The sequence below is a fragment of the Calliopsis andreniformis genome, chromosome 12, assembly GCF_051401765.1.
Source record: "Calliopsis andreniformis isolate RMS-2024a chromosome 12, iyCalAndr_principal, whole genome shotgun sequence".
NCBI lineage: Eukaryota > Metazoa > Arthropoda > Insecta > Hymenoptera > Andrenidae > Calliopsis > Calliopsis andreniformis.
In genome coordinates, this window is record NC_135073.1 from 743,098 (window position 1) to 768,595 (window position 25,498).

The 25,498-nt window shown below is 32.5% G+C and overlaps 1 protein-coding gene across 13 annotated transcripts in view; it reads left to right on the forward strand.

Annotated features, from left to right (window-relative positions):
* Positions 1–25,498, forward strand: part of LOC143186325 (uncharacterized) — a 451,287-nt gene that overhangs the window by 362,686 nt on the left and 63,103 nt on the right. For 12 of the 13 annotated variants that reach the window (XM_076389907.1, XM_076389912.1, XM_076389911.1 and 9 more), the window contains 4 exons: positions 6,269–6,374; positions 10,583–10,671; positions 14,944–15,070; positions 20,470–20,558. In XM_076389907.1, the coding sequence (XP_076246022.1) occupies positions 6,269–6,374; positions 10,583–10,671; positions 14,944–15,070; positions 20,470–20,558 (411 nt within the window). The remainder of the gene's footprint in view (positions 1–6,268; positions 6,375–10,582; positions 10,672–14,943; positions 15,071–20,469; positions 20,559–25,498) is intronic. The other variant, XM_076389915.1, reaches the window with a different exon arrangement.

The following is a 25,498-nucleotide window of genomic DNA, read 5'->3' on the forward strand; positions in this document are numbered from 1 at the left end:
CAATCTGGCTAATTAGACCCGTATTCCTTCTGCGACATTTCTTTTTAGCTTTACATGGACAAGAGGGTATTCCCATTAGAAGATCCGATTATAAGGATATTAGAAAATCTTTTGTTTACTTAAAATTATAACGCATAAAATTTGAAGATCTGCGTATGAATCTTTTCATACTTAAAATGTATTTTGAAATTTTCGTGTTCGTTACTATTGTGTCAGATACCATCTCGTTTATTGGTTTCCTTGAAGAAAATATGTAGTTGAGAAAGTAAATTGGACCGAAGAAGTTTTCTAAATTTGATATCAGATGCAGATACACATTTCAAAGGTAGATACCATGAAAAATAACGCTGCTTGCATTACTAAATTATAGTATCTATTACTTCATAACGTTTCGTATTGAGTTTAAAAAAAGAACTTTCCAAAGTATTCTTATTATCGAATTTTCTAATGGTAATATATACGTACTGTATTAACCGTTTGTACTCCAATTGTGAGACCTTGGGAAAGAGTAGACGATAATACAAATGGAGAGGATGATGATTCTACTAATAGGAGTAATAGGATAGAATATGTTTAAAACTGTCTTCATTTTCAAAAACATTGAGTTTCAATTTAATCCTGGTATACGTCCATCAAAGAACAATTTCAGGTACTTGATGAGTTTTCTGCTGTATATAAAAGAAACGCTTCTTTATAGAGATAGGGTCGCGTTTGCACGAGAAGTATTGTCCTTATTTGTCGCGTGGCTCCTAGCATCAAGAGGTGTACTGAAGTACACGCCTACCTTATCACAAGTCAATTTTCTTCAAAACAAAACTAGTTACGTAACATTTTTATTTTCCATTTGTCGATTCATCCTTTCGCTTCAGCCATCTTTTTGCTTGGATTACCAGTTATAAGACAGGTGGTATGAAAAAAGGACAGAATTACACCAAACATCAAATTTCACTAACATGTAATGTCACATTTACAAAATAGAAACGAGTTTGTTAGTGTAAACGATTGGCTGACAACAGCTGCTTAGATATAGATATAGTCGAGAGTGAGATATAGCGATTCCAGTCCTGTATTGGTCCTTCATACTTCTAACAATCAGTGTTACGCTGGCTAGCCAGGAACCCAAAATCGAACTAACACATATTTTCTTGATTTGTATCAATTCAGAGCCCCAAATATGACACAGAGCACAAACAAATAACTCCACAAAATTCATTATTCAGTAATTCATTGTCATTAGTACAACATTGTCAGTTATTTGATTATTACACATAATGAAAAAGGTGACACAAAAAGTTCTTTTACGTTTCAGTGCAGTAAATATTTTAAATGATGAATTTTTAATCATTTTTAAACAATACTTTATTGATAACAATGCCTCCTTCACCTTCTCTATTGGGAGAATTGTTTCAATGTTTTGTAAGCATTGCAGTTCACACTAATTGTATTAGTATTCATATAAATGTGTCGTTCAGTCCCCAAATGAAATATTGTAAAAGTCTGAAACTTCTTTGCGATAGTATTTTTTATGAGGAAGTTTCCTTAGTAATACCTAGTCTTGTCATAAATTCTATTACAAATATATTACAGTATTTTACAATTAAAAAATTAACAATAATAATTACAAATATATTACAGTTATTAAGAGTATAATATAATACAAGCAGAAAAGGGGTGAATCTACATAAAAAAATAAGACGAAAATGTACAATAAAAATTTCAACTAAGTACAAATGTACCGAATTAGAAATTAAGGAAGAAACAATTCGATCTATTTGCGAGTACGTATTTATTTAGACATCTCTGCTTTAGGATAATCATTAAAAAATCTTGCTATTCCTTGCAAAACACAGGAACTCATAGTGGAAACTGGAAAGGACATAATATTGAGAGACATACCTACTTAGTTAGTGTTAGTCTTAGGATAGAATACCAAACATAGTATATGTTTAGGAGACACATTTGAAGTAACAACGGTTAAGAGTACGTATTGTTAGTTTTGCATTTCTACATCGATAATGGTTGTATCATATCACGTTATGGTCTCATGAATATACAACGTCGGATTTTCATGCTTGATCGACTGTTTCTAATATGTTCAATAAATTTTCTCGTCAGGTTTACGCGCAACATACGAATTTGAATTGTTTATAAATGTACATATACACACACATATGCATGTGTATTTTACACATATACATGTGTATTTCACAAAGAATGAATCACAAAGTATTTGTATACCTTTAACTGTTGATTAAAAATACATTATATGTAAGTAATATCATGGAATATTAGGTCTACCAGAGAGTACTGCTTTACTTTATTCAACTTACAATTAATATATAGTAATATACACACATATGTAGGAACGGAGGAAATACTTTATTATGATATTACAATTGCATTCGATTAAGTCAAGCTCTTGTACATGAGTGACAATTTTTGTTAGCGTTTGTTTTTTTCTAAATTTTATCGATCTCCCTTTCTTCAGGTACACTTCATTTTATTTTCATTCTCACTATACTTCATTCTACTCGTTATTCGCATACTTTATTCACTCGATCTCGAACTCTTCATTCGCATACTTCATGATTCTAAAGATTCGGCCATCCTGTTCAAACATCGATCTTTCCATGTTCCTCACATTCAGACACATTTTCAGTTGCATTACCGTTTTCACTAATGTCACATAATTAAACAGCCAGGGTTTCATGTAATTTGCGGCCGTTGTAGAATATGATTCTTTGTGCTGTTCTAGTTTCTTAACTATGTAACGATCGTTTCGCAAAATAGTAGTAACTCGATAACTAAGGACCTTAAAAATTTTGTATAAAGTTTACTTTCTGCTGCATACTGTATACGTTTCATAGGTATCAAATCGTCAACATTATAGAAGTTTGTTTTCTTTCGCTTTTTCTCATAAGTTTTCCTGATCTCTGCATTTTTCTTATAGCTTTTCAAGCCCTTTTCCTTTAACCCCTTACCATACTTTGACGAGTCTAACTCTTGCACTTTTTACAATATCTTCATTGCCAATTACGTGGTAACGCGTGGTGGAAATATTTCGCAACTAACCGATCACGCACCATCGCGTGAGGGATCTATGTTCGTGCAATGGGAACTCTGGGGTTGGCAGTTCGGGATAGTCAGTCGTTTCAGATTGACAGCAAAGGCCATAACATTACGAAAGAAAATTGTAGGCGAAGGAGTTGACTGCATTTGATCTTCTTGGACTAAATGAGCAGCTTCATCTTCGATAAGTTTGCGTATTTCTTTATCATCTCGCAGGTGCATATTCTTACCAACTAATAATTCGAACGGTGTTAATCCCGTACTATGCGACGGTGTTGAATTTATATACTGTTGTACCTTATTTATACATTTGTACCAAGTATCAGGTTTTGGTGGAGAAAGATTTGTCAATATCAGAATAATAATACAATTGATTCTTTCTATCTTACAGTATTTTTGAAAAACATGACACTTAAAAGCTGCACCTCTATCTTATAATTTGTCGTGAATTTCGAAATATGACAGATTGTCTTGTAAGTCCTATTATCATTTCGTCTGCTGTTGTTGATTTAGTCGGATATAATCAAGCAAATTTTGTAAATGAATCGACAATTACTAATACATGCTTATAATCCTTTTTAGTACTTGGAATAGGACCTAAATAATGAAAATCATATATTTCCGAAGGTAAATTACCTGCAGGAATGGAATGTAATATCCCTTCTTGCTTTTGATGTTTACGTACAGCTGAAATACAAGATATACAATTTCTTATTATCTTTTCTATTTTTTCTCTCATGTGTAAGAATCAAAATTCTTTTTTTAAAATTTGTTGTATTTTCTTCACAGAAACATGATCTTTCTCATGCGATTGTTTGCATTATTTTAGGTATGATTGAATATAAATCATCGTTGTATTTTCGATACAAAAAATTAGTCTGTAACGTAAAGTTGTAATATTAGTTCCTGATTTAACATTAATTTCAATTCTTCAAATGCTTACTCTTGCTCTTCGTAAAATCGAAACTTCATATTAATTTTAAAATAAATTTTCTAAAATATCCCGTCAAGCCTAAAAAGCTTTGTACTTGTTTCACACATGTTGGTTTTGGAAACTTCATTATTTATAATGCTTTCTATTCAGAAGGTATTACACATCCATTTTCAATAATATTCTATAATATAAGGTATATTACACTTCATTCTATTTTCATTCTCACTACACTTCATTCTGTTCCTCATTCGCATAGTTCATGATCCGACATATACATATATAGAGATACTAGGAGTGGGCGGGTACCCAAGCCTCGAGTCGAATCGGGCGGGTCTCGAATGTTCGAGTATTTGTATTTCAGAACTCGAAACTCTATTCAAGACCCGATACTCGGTTCAGGACAAGATTTTTCTCACCAATTTAAAATTTTTAAGTCTGGAAACATTTTCATACATATCGTGTAGTTAAATGTAAGAATCCATAAGGAATAAAAGCATTGTGTAAAAAATTGTTTTCTGTAAATTTCAGTGTAGAAAGCTTAACTTTTTGACGTTTTCTGGTATTAATTTACTTCGCGTGGCTGTAGCAATGTTACGGTGTATATTTGCTTTAGGGGGGACCACTTGGATGACCTTGACCTTTACCTTCATATATGTTGTCAAGGACACTCTCCTAGCTAACTTTCAAAAGATTTTAGTTGTCGCTTGTTATTCTTTATGTTGCCAAGTTATGAACTATAAAAAGTGAAAATATCTTCAAGCACATATCTTGGATCTAAGTTAGACCTGGGTTAGATTTTGAGTCTTCTTATACGTATTCCTAAGTTTGCGACAATGTATGTACACCCGTGATACATATTAATCGCTGGTCAGTGTAATAATGTAATTGGCCCTCAAAATACTGAAAGACTGTGGCGTAACAGTCGGAATGAAATCTCATTTCGTAATACGTCAAAATCATTACATGAACTATTTAGCTGAGTTTATCTTTAAACGGAAATATGATTATGCAGATCACATTGATCAATTTCTTGAAATTATGGGAGGCTTGTATCCATTAAGTGATGTTAATAAAAAGTAATTTTGTTTTGTCTGAAAATATATTTTCAATACAATTTATTCAGTTACACAAGTAAAACAATGCAATATTTACCAAAATAATATTTTCGTTTCTGTAAATACTAAGGACCAATGCACACGAGCGATATTTTAACGCATGATTTCGTTGCGATCAGACGTTTCTTTTTGTTTTTCCAATTACAAGTAACGAAGACAGACATGTGATCGCAATGAGATCGTGCGTCAAAATATCGCTCGTGTGCATTAGACCTAATTGTACTTCAACATGTGCAAACCTAGCTCAAATCTAACCTAATCTATACTTGTTTGAAACCAAGCTAACCTAAATTTCACTCGAGTGTGGATTAAATTAGATCTGGGCTAGGTTTCTTTTGGAATAGGGATGCCTACATATTTCACAAATTTTTACTGCAATTATCACTTACAAAAATTACAACACCCTTTTGGTAAATATGGTCGTTTGGAAAATATTTTGTCTTTAATAATTAGTAACTTTTTAATGAACAATGAACGACGTCTAAGATCTTCCGAAAGTTACACAGGAGAGTGTCCTTGACCACATATGTCAAGGTCAGGGTCAACCAAGCAGCCTTTTCTAAAGTAAATATTTACCTTCAAAAATTATGGTTTCTACACTTTAATTTAAAATAAAACAATTGTCACACCTTGCTCTTTGCTTTATGGAGTCTTACATTTGACTACACGATACGTATGAAAACGCTATCAAACTTGAAAATTTCAGATCGGTCAGAAAAGTCTTGTTCCGAATCAAATATCGTGTCTTGAATAAAGTTACGAATTCCAAAATACGGGTATTCGAACATTCAGATCCTGCCCGATCCAAACCCAATCATTACCCGACCCGTAGTTTCAAATATCTGCACATCCTTAAAAGATACACTTCATGTTTATGCACGCATACTCTTTGATTACAATGTTATAAAATCGGTCAATTCGATTAATATTATAATATCCTACATTATCATACCTAAACAGAACTATTTAAATATAAATATAAATCTTTGAATGTAGGTACCTAATATTTTATTAATTCTCTGACATGAATGGGTGACTATACGAATATTTCAATATTTAGATTTCAGAAAAACCGATACGACATTCGATACAGCATTTTAGTCACAATCGAAACAGTGAAGATCTTTAATTGAAATTACGTTGTTTGCAGGGAGATAGAGGTGATAAAGGCGACCGTGGTTTAATAATGACTACGAATGGCGAACAGTTTTCAGCTGGAGTATTCGAAGGACCAGCCGGTCCTCCAGGACCACCTGGTAAGCATATAAGTGGTATAATTTAAATTCTTTCAAAACAGATAATCATATGTATAATATGTCAAAGCAACATGGAGTGACCGTATAAAGCGATGTAATTATGACAATTTTCGAAGAAGACTTGCTGACGGTTCTACACATGTATGTTTAACTTAAAGAAATCGCGTTGTGTTGCTATAAATACTTCAGTAATCGTATTCGTTCAAAGCGTTTCCAGCTACTACAGATCACTGATAAAATTTGATCGTTCTAAATCCTTTGAACTGTAAATATTTTAACAACTCTCCCTTAAAAAAATGTTGATCGTTTGAAGACAACGGTTAGGAAAATAATACAATGAAACTTTGACTATCCAAACTAATCGCGGTGCATAATGTTCGAATGATCAAATACTACTGTTCGTATGTTAATAAACATCGTTCACTTAAAAATAGTTTATTTCTGCAAATGTTAAGCAATAAAGCCCTTCTTTTTAATGTTGATTATCATATTTAAATCTTTCTTATTTGATGAGCGATTATTCCATTCATCAGCGTGTCAATGATCGATATTCTGATTGAATCGAGGTTCAATATTTTTGTCTGGTTCGATTATTTCTTGATATCTAATACGTATGTGTATGTCCGTATCTGGTGTAGCAAATTCATATAATGAACGAAGAAAATCTTAAATACAGTTGTAACATTAACTCTTACGTATACCACACTCGTATATGAAGCGATATGATAGAAGTTTCGAGCTAATTTTGAAGGGACACGATAGTAGAGACGATAAATCGTCTGTTCACTGTGCCTTTTTGCGACCATTTGTTCGTATTCACATACGTAGAAAGCAATACGTTTCACTAAACGATTTACGATCGGCCACGCGCATTGGATACTTGAGTTTTACCGTAAGTCGATTTATCATTCGGCTTCTGTTTCTTTTCAAATGTTAAGAAACCATTGAAATATAAAAGTTGGATCTTAGTAGTCGACTTATTCTCACCATTTTCGTCAATTGTCTATTAAAGTACACTTCCGTGGATTTAATATGATATTCGCAATGCTCAGTACTGCGTATAATTAATTAAATGTCACTATAAAATACCGCTAAAAAATGCTCCAATGGTTACCTATAACAATTATCTGCTGTCGACAAAAAAGGAACAAAATTAACACATTGCAGACGGGGTTTTTAAATAATTTAAATGTCTGTCCCCGGGGATTTATAGCCTTTTAACCTACCTTTTGCACTATATACTTTAATAATGCTAGAGAGAGAAGTGTGTAGTGTATGCACGTGAGAGAAGTGTATAGTGCGTGAAAACAAAACGCATGTTAAAGATGCAAAGTTGCGTCGCCCGACTTCCACGATTACATCGTTGCAATGCAAGTTTACATCACCCGTCCACAATGTGTTAAGAATTGGCTTCTGGAAAAAGGAGAAAGTATTATCATTGACGAAGTATATGAATAGACCTAACATTTTATGGATTTTCTTGTCCACAGTCAAACTCCAGTACCGATTTAGAAATTCGAAGGTGCTTTTAGGCTCTACTGCTCATGAATAATGGTCAGTAGAAGAACTAATTGTTGAAGTAGTGTTATTTAGAAAAGAAACTAAAGTGTTCGTAAATACGTGTGATTTGCCTCTGACAGGAATCGAAGAAATAAGCAATTGTTAAGTTTTGGTAGAAGAATTGAGTTTCGCGAAGTTTCACGATTCAGACGGTATAATATGAATGATTAAAAATGATCCGAATTATGTCGTGTTTGCTATCATTTTTGTCGGGTAAATCTGTATAAATCAATATGAAATGTATTCGTTTGATCATATGTATCATTGATTATGCAGAAAATAGACTACTTCACCGTATCGTATGAAATTGGAATATATTGTAAAACTGAACTCAACATTTTAAACAATTTTCCTATACATTTAACCATCGCTCGACTTTAGTTTCTCAAGAATTATCAACAAACCTTATTTTTATTTATAAATAAGATTTTTTGCACATATTTCGGAAAATAAAATTGGGCGGTGATAACACGTATAGGAAAAAGTTACTCGAAATTGTGTCTCCAACAATATGTTTCAAAGTTATTGAAATCGGCAAGGTGTTCCCTTTCTTGCATAATTACCATATATTTAATAAAAATTAGCGATTGCCAGTAAGTAGTAGTGAATATTTACTCTAGTGACCCCAGGTCCAAGAATGCTTCGGGATTCCTCGCCCGTCGATGTTAAGCAGCATGCAGGTTCAGAGTTTAGAACCTCGCAGGCAAAGATTTATGACTTTGTCACAAAATATCAATTGTATTATTACGTGTTGTATTCTTATGGGAGTAACAGAAATAAATTTATTTTGTTCTACCACTTGAAATGATACCAAACATTATGTAAATCGGATCATTTTTGATGAAGTTAGCTTAAAATTTTACGAACCTTTTTTCCGTACATTTTCTTTACGGATCCTTCAAATTGTATCGTATTTTGTATCATTTTTATTGGAAAAACATAAAGAATCGATTGGTGGTACTTGCCTCAATATTGAATAAAGTATGTCGAATTTTATACTTTCGATTATTAAAGTCTAGTGCTACCCCTTCGTCTTAGGGGTATTCCTTTTCTCGCTCATTGAAACTCTTGAGCAGGTTAAGAAGCTGCATTCAAAATTAGTATCCATACTCACCTAACTAGTCCGAGCTGGTCACGTGCTTTTTATTTCTACATATTGCAATAATTAAAGAAAAATTTGTAAGTATATAAAGCAGTATTTAGCACTCATGGATTCGTCAAAGCGGGTGTACAGAAATGTGACCACATAAGACACCAGCACGATAGCAATATTAAGGACCTAGGCACAGACAAATTCGACTCGACATCGGCACGGCATTAGAAGAGTTAACTTAAGTTCACACATATCGCATATTACTATCTGAAGTAGGATAGATCATACTTGTCCATCTCTTTTCTTTTACATCCGATTTGTATCCGTACACTGAAAGTTATGACTTTCTTGGCCACAATATTTTATTTCTTCACGGAAGCTCTCTTGAAATCAGGCAGAGGGGACCCTTTTTTATCACCCTTAACTCAAGTCAAACCTCTTGAATGACTCGCACCGAGGGTTCCAAATATGTTACTTCTAAAGGTAAAGATAGCAATAACGCTTCAGAATCTTAAAGGTCAGTTCTATTTGTTTAAACATAATGTTGTATTTTTCATGTAAAGTGTAAACGTCAAGTTTTGAGTAGATTCTGTTTAATATTTGAAAGGATAATACGAAAGTTTTAATTTTTTTACATTCAGTTTCATTAATTTAATACGGTAGAAGCTAAAATCAATCATTAAATGAGAAGATAACTCTATTAAGTGTGTATAAAGAAATTGTTTAAATGTTTGTAATGCTTGGAATTACTTTATAACTTTCTTTATAAAATAAATGTAAATGTTATTTCTACAGTTTTCTTCATTTGTACTAATATTTTTATAAAAAATATAATTATTGCAGTTATGTTTGCATAATTCTTGTACTAAAAATTTCTTGAAGCAAGAATTTACTTATTTATTGATTTTTGTAAAAGTAATCTTAAGATTCAAAGTAATTTACATTTGAAATATTGGCGAGAAAAACAAAATTTTTAAATAGAATTCATAACGTCGAAAGTGACACGAAAATTGTTGCGAGGCTCTAGAGTCCTGCTTGTGTGGGACAAAAAAGTACAACGGATGTAAGGTCTATTTGTATACTTGGACAATGGTATTATAGCTCAGGACAATTAAAGTATGATTAAGTTTTTATTAGTATTTATAGTAAACTATTACATATAAGACCTTATGAACTTCAATATGAAAGTGCACGAAAGATAAGCGTAATTTTGTTATTTAAACAATCGTGGAATATTTGTAATCACTTAAATCCATTTATTTAAAATTTAATTTTTCAAACAAGGTATGCACCCCTCAACAAACTAAATCATTTAATTTGCGAATCCATAGCAGCTTGCGCAAAGGATTTAATGAAACTATAGACTTTTGACATATTTGTAGGCTCATGTTTCTATTCGGACTTATATTTAGAAATACACCAAGAAATGTAAACGGAGTAAATTACCGAAAAGATTATTCAGTGTGTGTACATAATGTTGTGCGAAAGCGTGAATGTATGCGCGAACGAAAGAATGTCATGTTTTATTTTATGCACGTGATATACACGCACACAGGGCCCAAGGGCGAGCAGGGGGAGCCGGGTCCGACGGGACCACCCGGTTTGCAGGGGGAGAAGGGTGCCCGGGGAAAGCAAGGGAAGAAGGTAAGCTTCAGCGAGGTCCTCCGGTGAACGACCATCAACCATACAGTCCATTCTTTCCTAACAACCGCCCATAGAATCGACCAACTTTCCCCTGAAACTCAGGACCAAAAACCAAAAAAATCATCCTGTATATCCTGCTTCCCTTCAGCTGCTCTTCAGGATCCTTTCCCACAGATCTTTTTAAATTTAAACTCCTTCTATGATGCATACTGCACGATAGAAGCATCTTAGAGTATTCTTTTCGGGTTAAACGCATGCATCTGACTGCACGTCTAGTAGCGACAATGATTCAACCTTTATCTCTCCTGATCCTTGTTTAGACTGTCCAGATAGATTTAGTTTTGCACAATCCACCATCCACGATATGATTGTTCTCTTTCTTGATCACTTTATCTATCTCACGTTTCTTTTTCGTAATACGTACTTTCAGTGTTACGACTTATGCGATTAATTGATCGGTACTGTTCTTTTACGTTAAACGTCCATGTGTGTGAGGCGAATATGGATAATAGATATAGATATGACTAAAGAATCGCCGCACAGTATGTACGCTAAATGTTTGAATTCCAGTACGGAAAGAATTGAAGCATACGTCTCATTTACATTCTTTGTACCTACTTTTATTTATTTATTTGCATTCTGCCTTACTCGAAAACAGCATTCAATTGTTTTATGTACGAAGGATTCCTTTAACTATTAGATCCTAAATCAGAACCCTCTACCATTAGTCCCAGAATGACACGTTCATTTGTCCCACGTTGAGGTGCCAGCATGGAAATCACGAAGAAGCACGTGCATGATTTTATCACGTATGCATGCGAGCATGCGACGCGCATGGTGTAACACGATCACCTGCTTCCTTTCGTTTAGCAAATTAGAACAAGTAGCTGTTAGATTATATCGTCGTTTTCGATGAAGGTGAACGAAGAACTTTCTATCTTCAAAATATTGTCGAGAAATGTAATACTTTCATAGCTTTCGAAAAGAACTAAAGTTATGGATTTTAATATTCAAATATCAATTTATTTCTAAACTCTAATCACAATGAAGGAGCAAGATATTAAACATACATATGAATAAATGTCAATTCTAAGTTTTATAAATTTTTATATGAAATGCTCTTAATCAGGTTTGCAACGAGATTTCGAAAATTTATTTGAAATTACTAGAATTCAAGCAGAACAAATATTCAAATAGACTTCAAAAACTAGATTTCTCATGCGTTGTATTTTTTTTATTAATTAGAACAAGCCCAATTGATTAAGATATTGAACACCATGATTAGTCTTGATCACTTTTCTTTGCCAAAAGTAGTTCAACTAAAAAATTTATTATATCCAGATAATAAATACTTCTTATCAGTTCCACGATGATTATTCAAAATTTTGGAATTTATATTAAATTACGATAACAAGAAAGTATGATTACGAATTTATAGTGTGATTCTTAAAATAATGATAAAAGTTTCCCTTAAATATTAATTAAATGTTATGACGTAAAAAGATTTTGGTGTTCTATAGCAATATTTAAAGACACTTTATGTGAAACAACATTGGAACCGTAAAAGAAGATATCTTATCTTAAAAGAATATGATAGTGTTACAAATTTTGTTTCTTATTGTGAAGAGTAAGGATTCAAAAATAGATGTTCAAATATTAATACAAGTAACTGTAACCATCAAATACGCTAAAAGAAAAAATGAAGGAAGAAATGATTCTTCGTGAGTCTCGTATCGTTGTCTCGACTAATTTGACAAATATGTATAAAAGAGGACAGAATCGCAAAGATCGTCAAAAGAAAAACGTTGGTGGCAGCAAATAACACGTATACGTACAAACTGAGATCGTAGTTTGGCTTAAAAGAACCATTAATGGAAGAGCGCAGAAGAGACAATACGGTAAACAGAGGCGTTATTCGTAGCAAAAAAGCAGAACTTAATTTCTGAATTCACAGTAGTACGCTAAACTCTTGTAACCACGGCATCAAAGCTATTCAATTTCCCACAATTTAACATGTCCTTGTTTTAAGGCTTGACCGTAAGTATATTCGCAGGTCTGACGAACAATCGGTTCTCGAGGACATTTGCAAACAAACGCTTTCGTCGTTATTGCATCAATAAATTATTCCTATTGAAATTAAGAAGCGTTTATTAGTAGATCAGCAGGAACAAAGCAAATAGTGAAACTATGGGAAACTCGAGAGATCTTGGCAGAAGGTGTCCTTCATTCACTAGGACGTGAATTTCGGCAGCTTGAAAATTTCATGGTAATCAAAATGTAAAACTAGCCATTGTAACTTAAAGGAACCAGTTTCAATTTTTGAAGCAATGAATACGTTAATCGTTCGAATCTCCTCGAGCATTGGAGTTCTTGACACAACGTACGATGCCTCTAACTAGCTGCCACGTCGCAGAGTACAATGACCGAGCTAACAAATATCTATCTGTACCCTAATAACAGTTGCGTTACCCTAATTGTAACAAGAGAGCGGAAGTGTGGATACGGGAGAAAATTGGGGATGAATGAGAGGAAGAACTGAAGAGAGAAAGAGAGGGAGAGATTGATCGCTTTAATCAGTAGCAGTTGGCGTAGAGTACGTAGCTTGTGTAACTAATTTGTGTTTAATGTAGCAAGTAACATCACATTACTTCTTCCCTGTGTGTCGGTTCGAATCATTAATAACTAATAACCACTACTACTCCTGGCTTTGAGGCTCTCGCAACTTTATCGACCGGTGATCGATGCGAACCTGCGATTGTCGCGTAAGTATCAAATAGCCCTTAGAAAAGCAATGTAGCTTTACTGTTTTTTTTTTTCAATTTCATCTTTGTATTATATTATATGCCGCTAATGTTACGCGTAATACCAATGTCTTTCTTATTAATGTTTTTCGATCCTTTTTCTAATTCATTCCTTTCTTCGTGTTCTCGTTTCTCTTTCACTGCGAATTCTTGCAACTGACATTTTGTCGAACGAAGGAGATTTCTTTGCAACTAGTTTCACTTGAAGATTGATTAATTAGAAGATACTTTACAGATTTAATATTTATTTTCCTTTATGTAATTACCTAATACTTGTTCTTACTGTTGAGGTTAACGGATGTAAACCATGTCCTTTCAGAAAAATGATTTCGTTTCGCCAATATAGCAGTTAGCTTCATCAGAGGGTCCTATAACACATTGATGTTGATGTGTGCCTAGTGGTATTCCACTATTATACGTATCTGTTCATATTACATATTATTGCTCATCAATCAGAAGTGCTTTTGATTGGTTAGCAGAGTAATTGTTGATGAAACGTTGGGATAATACTTCTGAAAGGACACGGTTTACAACCGGAAATTTCAACAGTAAAAACTGTATAACGTCGGTCCGTGAAAATCTCGAATCTATACTTGATACGTATAATATTAGTCATTATGTAATAAATTGTCTACATTCTGGTATAATAAATCTTATCCAAAAAATTATGATAAATATAATAGTTGCTTTCAAGGCTACTAACTTTTAAATATATTTTTACCAATAATATGATCGGAAATTAATAATGTAAAACTCCTTTAGTGAAAAAAATGAAAAATGAGTATGAAAATATGTATGATTTTTTAAATGTTTATAAACGATTGAATATATAAAAACGTTATAAAAGTAAAAATTCCAAAGTAACAATTAGTGACAATATTGCATTTATTAAAATATATTTTACGATAATCATGTAGATCGAAATTTACGAAGAATATAAAATTAAAATTTATAGCATACCAATTGAGTACATGCCTTAAAAATGCGTGTGTAGAGAATCAAGAAGAAAAGAAAGAATTTTCGATAACTTCCAGTTTCCACTAAATTTGATCCCACTAACAACTGCTCCCGTTGTTGTCGATTGCATGCGACACTAGTAGTAGTTTCTACCATGTTATCGATTAAACGCTAGTTATTGTGTCTAGATTTCGTTGTTTCAGTTGTAGTGTGAACAATATCAACCGATTTTGGCACGTATAGATATTATTCAACTTTGTTTCTATCTTATACACATTTCTAGACAACACCAAAAAGAATCTAATAAAGTATAAAAATACGTGCCGCAATCGATCAAATGTAGTACTTTATACCGAGGATAGTATCCGACAAAACGAATCCTTTCCTTCCACCCCTCCTTCCCAAGGAAAAGTAAAACGAATTAATGCTCGTCATAAAAAGGAGAAATTTTTTGAAAGATTGTACGAAAGACGGAGGACCTGGTTGGATCTGTCCTTACAGTGTTGTATTATAGGGTATCAAGGGTGAGAGCGGTGTGGCATTGATGAGAGGCCCACCGGGCCTACCGGGCCTAAAGGGTGAACCCGGTGAACAGGGTTACCGAGGCGAAAAGGGCATCAAAGGAGACACAGGCTCATCAGGTAGATTTTTACGAGCCATTCTTCTGCACCATTACAGAAAGATATGGGAGATGATTCTCTTGCCTCTTCACCGTTGCAGCGATTACTTTTTAGGTTTCTTTCCTAACATGATGACATTTTTACACCCAATTCAGGATGCTCTTTACTATGCTTTTGGGGTCTCCGCCATTTCCCTCTCACTTAACTGAATTGTTATCCTAACATGGGCAAACGGATTTTTTAAGAGAATTCCACTCGAATTATAAAAGATATAATTCATGATACTATTGAGAAAGTAGTGACTTTTTGAAAAAGGTGGAATAATGTTCGTGCCTAAAACTTGGTTTTCAAGAATGACGATTACAAAAATACATCAGTGTTGGGTGAAGTTATACGTATGTATCATATCTTTTTGTACTTCTGTTAAAAATATCCACCTTCAAAATTCATTGACCTATGCAAGAAATGTTCAGTTAACGAAAGCATAATGAATTTTTACTTCATTATTAGTAGTTGTAACATCGATAATGAAAGTCAAATAACACGACAGATTTTTGACAAATATTTATTCTTCGTTATTTTACAAGTAGTAACAAGTTAACTTAAATGTTTTCAAGAAATTTATAATATAATATTTTCATAAAAATGGAATCTTATACGAAGTACCTCAATTCTACAGTTTCATGTTATTTTTATATAAAGAATGACCCTTTTCTGGTATACAGTATGTTATACATTTGTTGAGGTGTTTTAAGCAGGTATATATAGATATTTACACTTTTTATAATACTTCAATTGACACAATCAGGCCAACCTTGCATTAACCATGTATCTATATGGGTTTAATGAATACTATCAATAGACATACAATGTATTATAATTAGAAAATGTACGTATAAGATAGTCAAATATCTTTTGCCGCTGAAATTAAACAAGATGTAAGGGTGTTGGTTTAAAACTTTGCATGAGCTAATCTTAATTTTTTTCATATTTTGATTTCGTGTCGCTATTATGTTTTACGCGTAAACATAATTTTATATAACTATTTTTCCATTGCTATTAATTGTTAGTTTACCTTACTCTCCGTACATGAAAAAAATCAGAACTTAGTACTTAGAATAATTATTTTTTCATCTGTCATCTTAACTTTTATTTTCAAGTTTGTATATTTTAGTGATGTACAAATTAAGATTTGTACCTTAAACAATATCTCGCATTCTAACTTCAGTCATTGACTGTATTATGTACGAGTATAATATTATGTTGGTGTTGTTGATCTTTTTCTGAACAATGTCTGTTTCATGGCAATGATGTACAAAGAGAAACAAAATTACAAAAGGCACTTCACTCGTGAACTGCACTGATTTATTTATAGAGCGATAATTTGACATATAAATATTTCCATGAATTTTGTTGTTTCTCTCGTGTAGTTTTAACTCAAAATATAGTATTAGTTTTGCTATAAATTCTCTCAGCTATTCCTTGATTTAATTTTTTTTGTCTCTAATATTTCTTAGTCTAATGAAATTACAGATAAAATGAGATACATACATTGTACAGGTTTATGTATCTCGTGTGCACTACGCGATGAAACTTTTGTCCAGGCATGTCTCACGACTAGTAATGGGATCAGACCACTTCGGATCATTTTGATTCTTATTCGATCTTTGAAGCTTAGACCATATATGTTACTAGACGCAGCCTGCATAGTGTACATAGGAAATTCAGGAATCCGAGTGAAGCAAAGATAAGGTGGAAAGTGTAACGTCACATGTGAACAAAAATGATTCAAAATAGTTGACACAGCATTAACTCACGTTATAAATTATTAAAAATGGTGCAAACATGCTATGCTTATGGATGCAAGGAAAACACAACAATATATAGGCAACAATTTAGTATATGATAAAAATACGTAACAGATGGACTAAAACTATTTTATTTTATGATCTACAATTAGAGATAAATAATTTTTTTCCAAACATTTGTGTATTATTCATATTTTTATTACTTATTTAGTCTAAAACAAGTCTTCAGAAAATAATTACTTAGACACCTTTTACAGGATATTATCAATATCTCAATATCAAATTCAAATAAATACAAAATTATAATCTCTATAATATGTTATAATGAGCACTATTTAAAATTGTAAAAGTAAAATAAAAATCAATGATTAAAATATATACTTATAAAAAATATTATCTTGTATACTTTAAAAAGAATATTCGTATACATTTATTTATTTATTTATTTATTTCTTAGAAAAATTAACAACATGATCAAGTCAAATATTAAAATAGTTTTATATGTTTGTAACATTGATATATCGCTCTTTTGAAACTTCATAGGTAGTATATGTATATAATACTAGCACAGCTCATACAACTTGTCCACATGTAATGTCACGTAGATATTTTATCTTTGCTTCAGGCAACTTATCTGAAACCATGTCTAAGTATGCATGGTCTAAGCTTTGAAGACACAAAGACATTCGAAATAATTCCAAATAATCTCGAACCCATTACTTGCCTCGAAACATGTCTTGAGATAACTCTCATCGTGTAGAGCGTAGGGGATACTTCAAATTATTAATTATTCGATTTTCATGCTTGTGAACCCAATTTAACGCTGCGTATAATAATCTGTTTTTTCGGTTAAAATGCAAGAAAAAAGTAATATAAATAGATAATGAAGTACAACTTAACAATCATTTTACTGTAACATAATCATCGTTGAACTGGCGCATCGAATCAATTTAAGATAAATGAACAATGAGCCCTAATCACATAACGTAATATAGGAAATACAAGTAGTATTTGTAATATATCTCCTCCATTCGTAACACAAGTGGAGCATGGAATTGCAAACCTATAATAAAATAACATTACTTTACAATTCTTAACAAAATAACGTATAATATGTTAATACTTTAGCGATTAGTTATATAGTGTTACGTCGCTAAACATTTTGAAATTTAAATGCCATTGTTTCACATACATCTATCTGTGATTGTAAAGCAATATAATATAAGTTATATATTTTTATCTTCGAGATATTGATGATCCTCAAAATTTTTGAAAATTTTTTGTTAAAAATGCAAATTCCACTTTATGGACTTCAATCAAATTATTAACTCAATTTGTTTGCCTTATAGCCGTAAGCGAAGGAAAACCTTTCGTTTAAAATTTTCAAATATTCCAAATATAAATAATAGAGTGATCCTATTAGGGTGATCCTTTCGCTAAGAGATTCAAAGCAATGCCGCCGTGAAAACATCACAGCGGGAATCTATTGTGACGTAAGACATCGACTGTGCTCTTATGCACTTTCTCGCTATGTTTTTGAGTCTCTAACCAAGAGAATCACCCCATATTTACAAACATATATGTTTATGAAAACAATCAGAAAGTTAAGATGACAGGATCGGTAGTCCTTGAACCTCCAAATTTAGCTTTGTACATACTAAAGCTATTTTTGACATTAACATAACGGTTAAGAAACTATATTACACATAAAATAATGCAAGTTCAAAATAGAAAAGTATTATTTTCTAAAATTCAAAATGTCACACATAGGCCACTGTAGAAGCCATATCCTTGCATCCTACCGAAATTAAAAAAGTAAAATATTTGAAATTGGCTGTAACTACAACGTCATAATGTCAGCCACATGTTTTTCATAAACCGCAGATTGTCTTTGTAGAACTCCATTACAATTGAATATGCGTGAAGCCTTTCATCAATATCTCACATCAAATCCTAAGCAAATTCCACATGTTCAAGTTTTCTGTACCTTAGGAAATTGCTCAGTAATGTCTTAGATCTGTTTATGTACCTGAATCCATAATTGTGTATCTATGAATGACTCAGAGTGTTTTGATGCGAATGAGTAAGGATGTGAGCAAATAAATAGAATAGCAAAGAAGAAGGTAATGATCGATTCGACTTATAAAGGAACATCACTTAAATGTAACACATAGATTTCAGATAAAAACTTCGCAGACTAGCAGAACAGTCAATAATATTAAACACGTATTTTTGTTATCGCGATCGTCCAGATTTAGGATGTGACAAAAGTTCTCAATAGTAGCAGCGAAGACATATTTCGCTTAATATCTCGAAAATCATTGCATAGTAATTTTAGGTTTTGACTTCCAAATTGATGATTTGCTCGAAATAGGGCCTTAATTGCATGAAATTAATAAAACTATTATTGAATATTAATAAAATACATTAACATATCTTTTAGCATAGTCCTTTACTTTCCAACGCGCTTGGTCCATCATGAAAAAAATTTTCTGATATACTCAAAGTAACATTTTCGGCTAAGCATTAAGCCACCCATGCACCACTTGTTGAATTTTTTGGTCAAAGGTAAATCAACAGCTCCTTAACATCTGTTTAGACAGAATCATCGTTGTTCATAAAAAATAGATCCATCATTGCGAACTAATCTGACGATAAGAGTCAGTGCAAAAGGTTACCATCCGCAGGGAAATTGATTTTACAGTTCTTTGGGTCTTACATGGTCCAGTACTTCCTCGGTCTTGTCCTTTCTATCACGTGTTTAATTCACTCAAAGAGGCATCGTGGAGCAGTGGATGGAGAGCAGTTTAAACCAAAAAGTAAAGAAAGTGGTACATGAATAGCTCACTGCTCAGCCGAAAATGATATTTTCTGGGGACGTAAGAAAGCTTTTTGAACAATGAACCAAATGCTTTGAAAAGTAAAGGGACTATGCTAAAAAATGATGTTAATGCCGATTTTCTATTTGTACTCAAGCAAAGATTATAACTACACTGCGAATGATTATTTCATGATTATGATATAATAATGACTCATTCAGGTATTATAGAAATTGACAATCTTGTCTATAATATATTAGTTAAAGCCCAGTTTCAAGAAAATAACACATTTTAATATAGTGATCTGTATTTTTACCAGCAAAATCAAAATTGAATATTTCAGAATACCCATATTTCTTATGTTGGTACGTAGTTTAAGTCGGCAAATTCATGCGAAATTTCATCAACAATTTTTAAGAAAAACAAAGGAAAAACTGTAATGTCTTAATATATTTTTCAATCAAATTGATATTTCTAAAAACTGTTTACATTGTCAACTGTGCCAAAAAGTACACAATTTTCTAATTTCAATTCTTCTAACATATTGGATAACATATGTGTTCGATACCTAACTTTGAAGGCTATTTTCACCCATTAGATATGGACGCTTGCTATTAACAAAAAATACGCGTATAATATTTTTATCTATTCTGTTAGTTTGTATAATTTGATTAAAATCGACGTGTTACTCTTAAGTAATATCCCTGATTAGTGACGAGAAGACTCTATGGCTAATATAAACATTGTAAGAATGAATTGCTTACTTTTTATCAGTAGAAATTCCTATTTTCAGGACCAAAAGGAGATCAAGGACCACCTGGATTACCTGGTCTTAACGGAACAGATGGTGAAGTTGGTATCCAAGGCCCTCCAGGGTTACCAGTAAGTAAACTATTCTTTTAAAAATACATTTTCATGTATCTGGTGCTCTACTCCAGCGTTTCACAACGTATGGATCACGACACAATATTGGGTCATGTTAAATTTTTAATAGTGCGATGAAATGATAACTGTTACTTTATACCAACGCAAAGAACCGAAGTATTAATTATAAATCAAAATTGGTTTGAACTGCTCTCAGTAGAGATGTACTATGTTGCATCATAATTTTATGTAATATACAGTTACTTCGATCTACCATATTTTTAAAAGTTTTATATTAAAAACATTTGGGTTGTTATACCATCAGGAACAAATATATTGGGTCATGTAGCAAAAAGGTTGAGAAACGCTGCTCTAGCCAACTTGAGTAAATAAAACAGATATTTTGTTAAATTCATTTTTCGTTGCGGTTATTTATTTAAATATGTCAAATATTACTTCTGGAGAAATATTTTTTTCACTGTTACATTTATAAAATTTTTTATTTTTACCATCTTTTAAAAAGAATAACATTTTTGTTATCATAATATTGTAAGGATAACCTTTGTATATTATCATGCTGAAGATCACCTTCAAAAGAGCGGAAATCTCATGTTTTATGAAATTAACTTTGAAGTTTCGAAAATCGAATCTGTATTATGAATGTGTTTCGTTACATTCTCATTTTTGACAGGAAAAGTTCCTTCAATTTCATCCTTGCCATAAATACAAATTATACTATATAGATTTTAATTAAAGCATAAACTCAAATTTTTTGGAAACATGACATATGTCGCTTTCTTTTTCTGCCACAAATATTAAAAGTTGCTTTATACCAAGTAGGAGAGACAAAAACGTGAAATGAGTATTATATTAAATGAAAATCAAAAGTGACAATGTTACCATCACGACTGTGTTTTCTAACAATTCCACTGTTAATCAGCATATGTTCAGTGGATGAATAAACGATTATTCAGTTGTGGAAAAACCTTCAATATCATACGTAGCAATTTGTGTATTTTTCTAACTATTGATTTACATCTTTATATCTATTACTTATGTCTATAACTATACACTGTTATAGCTATTTGTTAAATACATAACCATGAATTGTGGCTATTTTATGCCAATTTGTCAGAGTTAATAATTAAGAAATAGTTTTTAACAAACACTTTACATGCTCTCATATACATACGTAGTAATTTAAAAACATATAAAAATAGTACACTTATATAGGATTAGGTTGCGAAAAAAGTGAATTTAAAAATTTTAACTGTGAGCAAGATTTTGGAGGACAAATATCCTACCCTAACCCTCTGTTGGATAACCAGCCATACATTGATCCCGAGTTACTAGAAGAACCAGACAGATAAATGTGTTAGGTTTCTTTCTGGATCGATAAATTACACTCTATGTAATTAAACACTAATTTATTATTATATTTCACTATAACTAACTTATCATTTAATATCGAACTGTAACACAATTGTTAGCGACCATGCATTTTTAGAGAGAGTTCAAATAAAAATGACCGTACGATGTTTGGTCTTTGATAGTTTATGACTGGGATATATAGGTTGCGTATGACCTGAAAAGGGAGTGATTGATATTAAACAATCCTATGGCTGGTGACCACGTTGAGTCTTCCAACCAATATTACCATGTGCTGAAACAAAATATCTTCCAGTGATGTCGTATAGTAGAAGAATAGGGATACCGCAGACAGTACAGTCAAATACCGTGCAGTATTCCTACTCTCTGACTGTATGACGTCACTGGAAGACATTTTGTCCCGGCATATGGCAATACTGCTTCTAACTATCGTCTGTTTTGGTTTGTTATTGGAAAAATGTTAGGTTATAGAAAGCGACTTGACATTGTGTGGTCAAAGAATAAGAATATTGTTCCTGAAAAATCTGGCCACACAGTGGGCAAGGCTATGCCTTTTGGTAATACGAATGCAACTTCTGTGGTTGGTCAAAGTGACTCAGCATTCAGACTCTACCTTGCTGCTTAAATATCTGTAGGTTACGACACTATTTCTTACTGCTTTAAATTTGAATTAAATGAAACCGCAACATAAGCCTTCCTAAATCACTTTTCAATCACCTCGAAGACGACGCTAAGTGAATCCTTGAATTATTTAACGTGGAATAACATCTCTCACATGTGATAGCTACTTCGGTCTAAAAGTGAATTGCACGTGGTCCACTCATGGTCTGACCTCTGCTTATACATATAGACACTTATGGCACTCATAGTCGTCGATTAAATTCCAACCGAATTAGTTAAAAAGGAAATACGCCAAACAAAGGCAAGAAGTAGGTAAGGACCCTCGAAAACGAAGCGTGATATCAATAATTTTTATTCTACATTTTCATTTTATTTTTTTATGTAGAATCACCCCCTTTCCGCTTGCCTCACCAATTTTGTGACACCCTGTATATACATGTACCGACACTTTGTATCTCTCCTTCTTTCTCTCTTATTCGATGGCTGCCGTGTAAGAAAGACATAGCGAGTGTCGTTACGGCCAAATTCATCTGAGCTGAGTATACATAGATGTATCAAAAAATAGCAACATCATCAAGACTCTTTTTTCAAAAAATTGAACAGTAATACGTATGTCGTACTTAGTTTTGGAGTATTTCAAATGATAAAAATACTAATTTATCATAGCCGTTTTTATAGAGTCGCGTGATTTCCAAATAATTTTTGGAGTAAGAATTCCAAAAGGCTCGTGAACTCGTATTTGGACAGCGGTGCATTATAAGTGTGATTCATAAATGCATGCCCATACTTCAGGGGATAAATCTACACATTAAAATAAGTAAAATACGTCATATAAACATATGTCCTATATTCCTTGCTTTTCGAGTTACAAAGAATTAAAGAACATGTTCCAAGTGCTCGCCTCGTGCCTAAACACAGGCTACTGCACGCCTTAGCGTTGAGTTCCATACTCGTTCAAAAATGTCAGGTATTCCTCGAATAGTCTCAAACCCATGTTGTACATATTCTTTTTCGTAATTCTTACACATTGTTCACTTCCATTGGCAAAACTATACATAAAATGCACATATCAGTTATTTCAGTAGAAGTGCACACGATCATTTTGCCACTTTTACAGGTGTACTAAACTCGTGAAATTAAGATACTGACTTCGAGTTTAGATTATTAATAAATCGTACAATGTTGATGGTATTGATTATCTAAACGTTAGATAAGAACAAAATACTAAGGCGTGCAGTAGCGTACGTTGTGATACGATGCGGATACTCGGAACATTTTCTTTATCCTTTGTAACTCAAAAAGCAAGGAGTATGGGACATATGTTCATAAAACGTTTTTTACTTGTTTTAATGTATAGATTTATCGCATGAAGTATCGTCATGTATTTATGAATCACCCTGTATGCACACAGAATTCCTCCTCTTCTAGTATTCCAATTGCTCCCCACTTCATTGTCAAAGTTACTTAACGTGTGGTCTTGAACGCGTCTGCCAAAAGGGTAGTTGTGAATACCTGAACTAGAATAAGATCTTTCAGGTCAGTTATTCCGCCGACCTGACCTTAAACTCCTAAACACCTTTTTCTGCCAGTAGTATCGATTCCAACCAGCAACAAGGATTCTGCTAATACATAACTGAATCTTGCTTAAAGTAAAGATTCGAGGCAGTTAATATTTCTTTCTAATAGTCGTACAATTCATAACAAAATTTTGATAAATCATCCAACTCTTCCATCTCCGAGAATATTAAGTCATTAAATATGTATATTGTACGTATAAAAACGGCACGAACTTTCCGGAGGACCTAATATTTTAATATTTAAAAATATTCTAGAATATTACTCTAATAATTCTTACTGTTTACATATACTGTTACTGTTCTATACGTTATAGGATATATCATATTATGTATTAAATATACTTTTTCGAAATTGACAGTTCCGGTTGATTAAAACATTTAATGAATAGTGCATATGAGGCGTTGATGGCGTAAGGGTGAATTTAACCATTTCAAAAATACATTTTATTTTATTCACTCTTATAAAACATAGATAAAAAGCGTTTTTCTCGAAATTCGAATTTGTTGAGTTCGCCCTTACTACCCTCATTGCCTCGTGTTTAGAGCAGATATATCATTTTTAATCTTTAAACTAGTAGATAGTGTTTATATAGAATCCTACCATGGCTGTATGAAGTGTGTTGATAGCCACTACTTTCTTGAAATACTTATATATAATAATTAAAAACGGAAGGCTTAAACGTAATTTCATTATTCTTGAGTTTCGTCTGTCTTTGACGTCTAAAATCATTCCATAAATTTCTCCCACTTGTATCCGAAGACACAGTGTACATATGTATTCCTGAATCATTGATTCAGTATACTTTTTGAGTAAAAGATATTTCGTTATAACTCTTTAATTATTTCAAATATGCAAACATATTTGACACAAATAAATGTTGTCATATTAAATAAAATATTCAAAATTATATTATATTGTGCTTCTTAAGAAGCTGTTTCTAACGCTAAGAGCATACATACCGACAATCGGTGACCGACAATTTTGCCGGTCTAAAGGCTGATTACAAGTTCTATATATCGATTGTTTTTTGTATCCATTAAATAGAGGAAGAAAAATTATTTAATCTGTAATCAACCTTTAGATCGACAACATCATCGTTCACTGATTATCGGTAGGTGTGCTCTTAGGCTAAAAAAGTACCAACAAACGATTAGAAGTGCAACAAGAATTTCTTCATTATTATATTACACGTTATTATATTTTATTTTCTATTTATCATGAACTTATAGTTAATGAAATATTAATCAAATATAAGGTCACTACAAAAAAAAGTGAGAGTTCTATGAATATACCACGCAAGATTGGCAAAAGTACTTATTATTTTTGCACAATTAATACTTCAACGTACGGGAAAACCATAAACTCCGTTC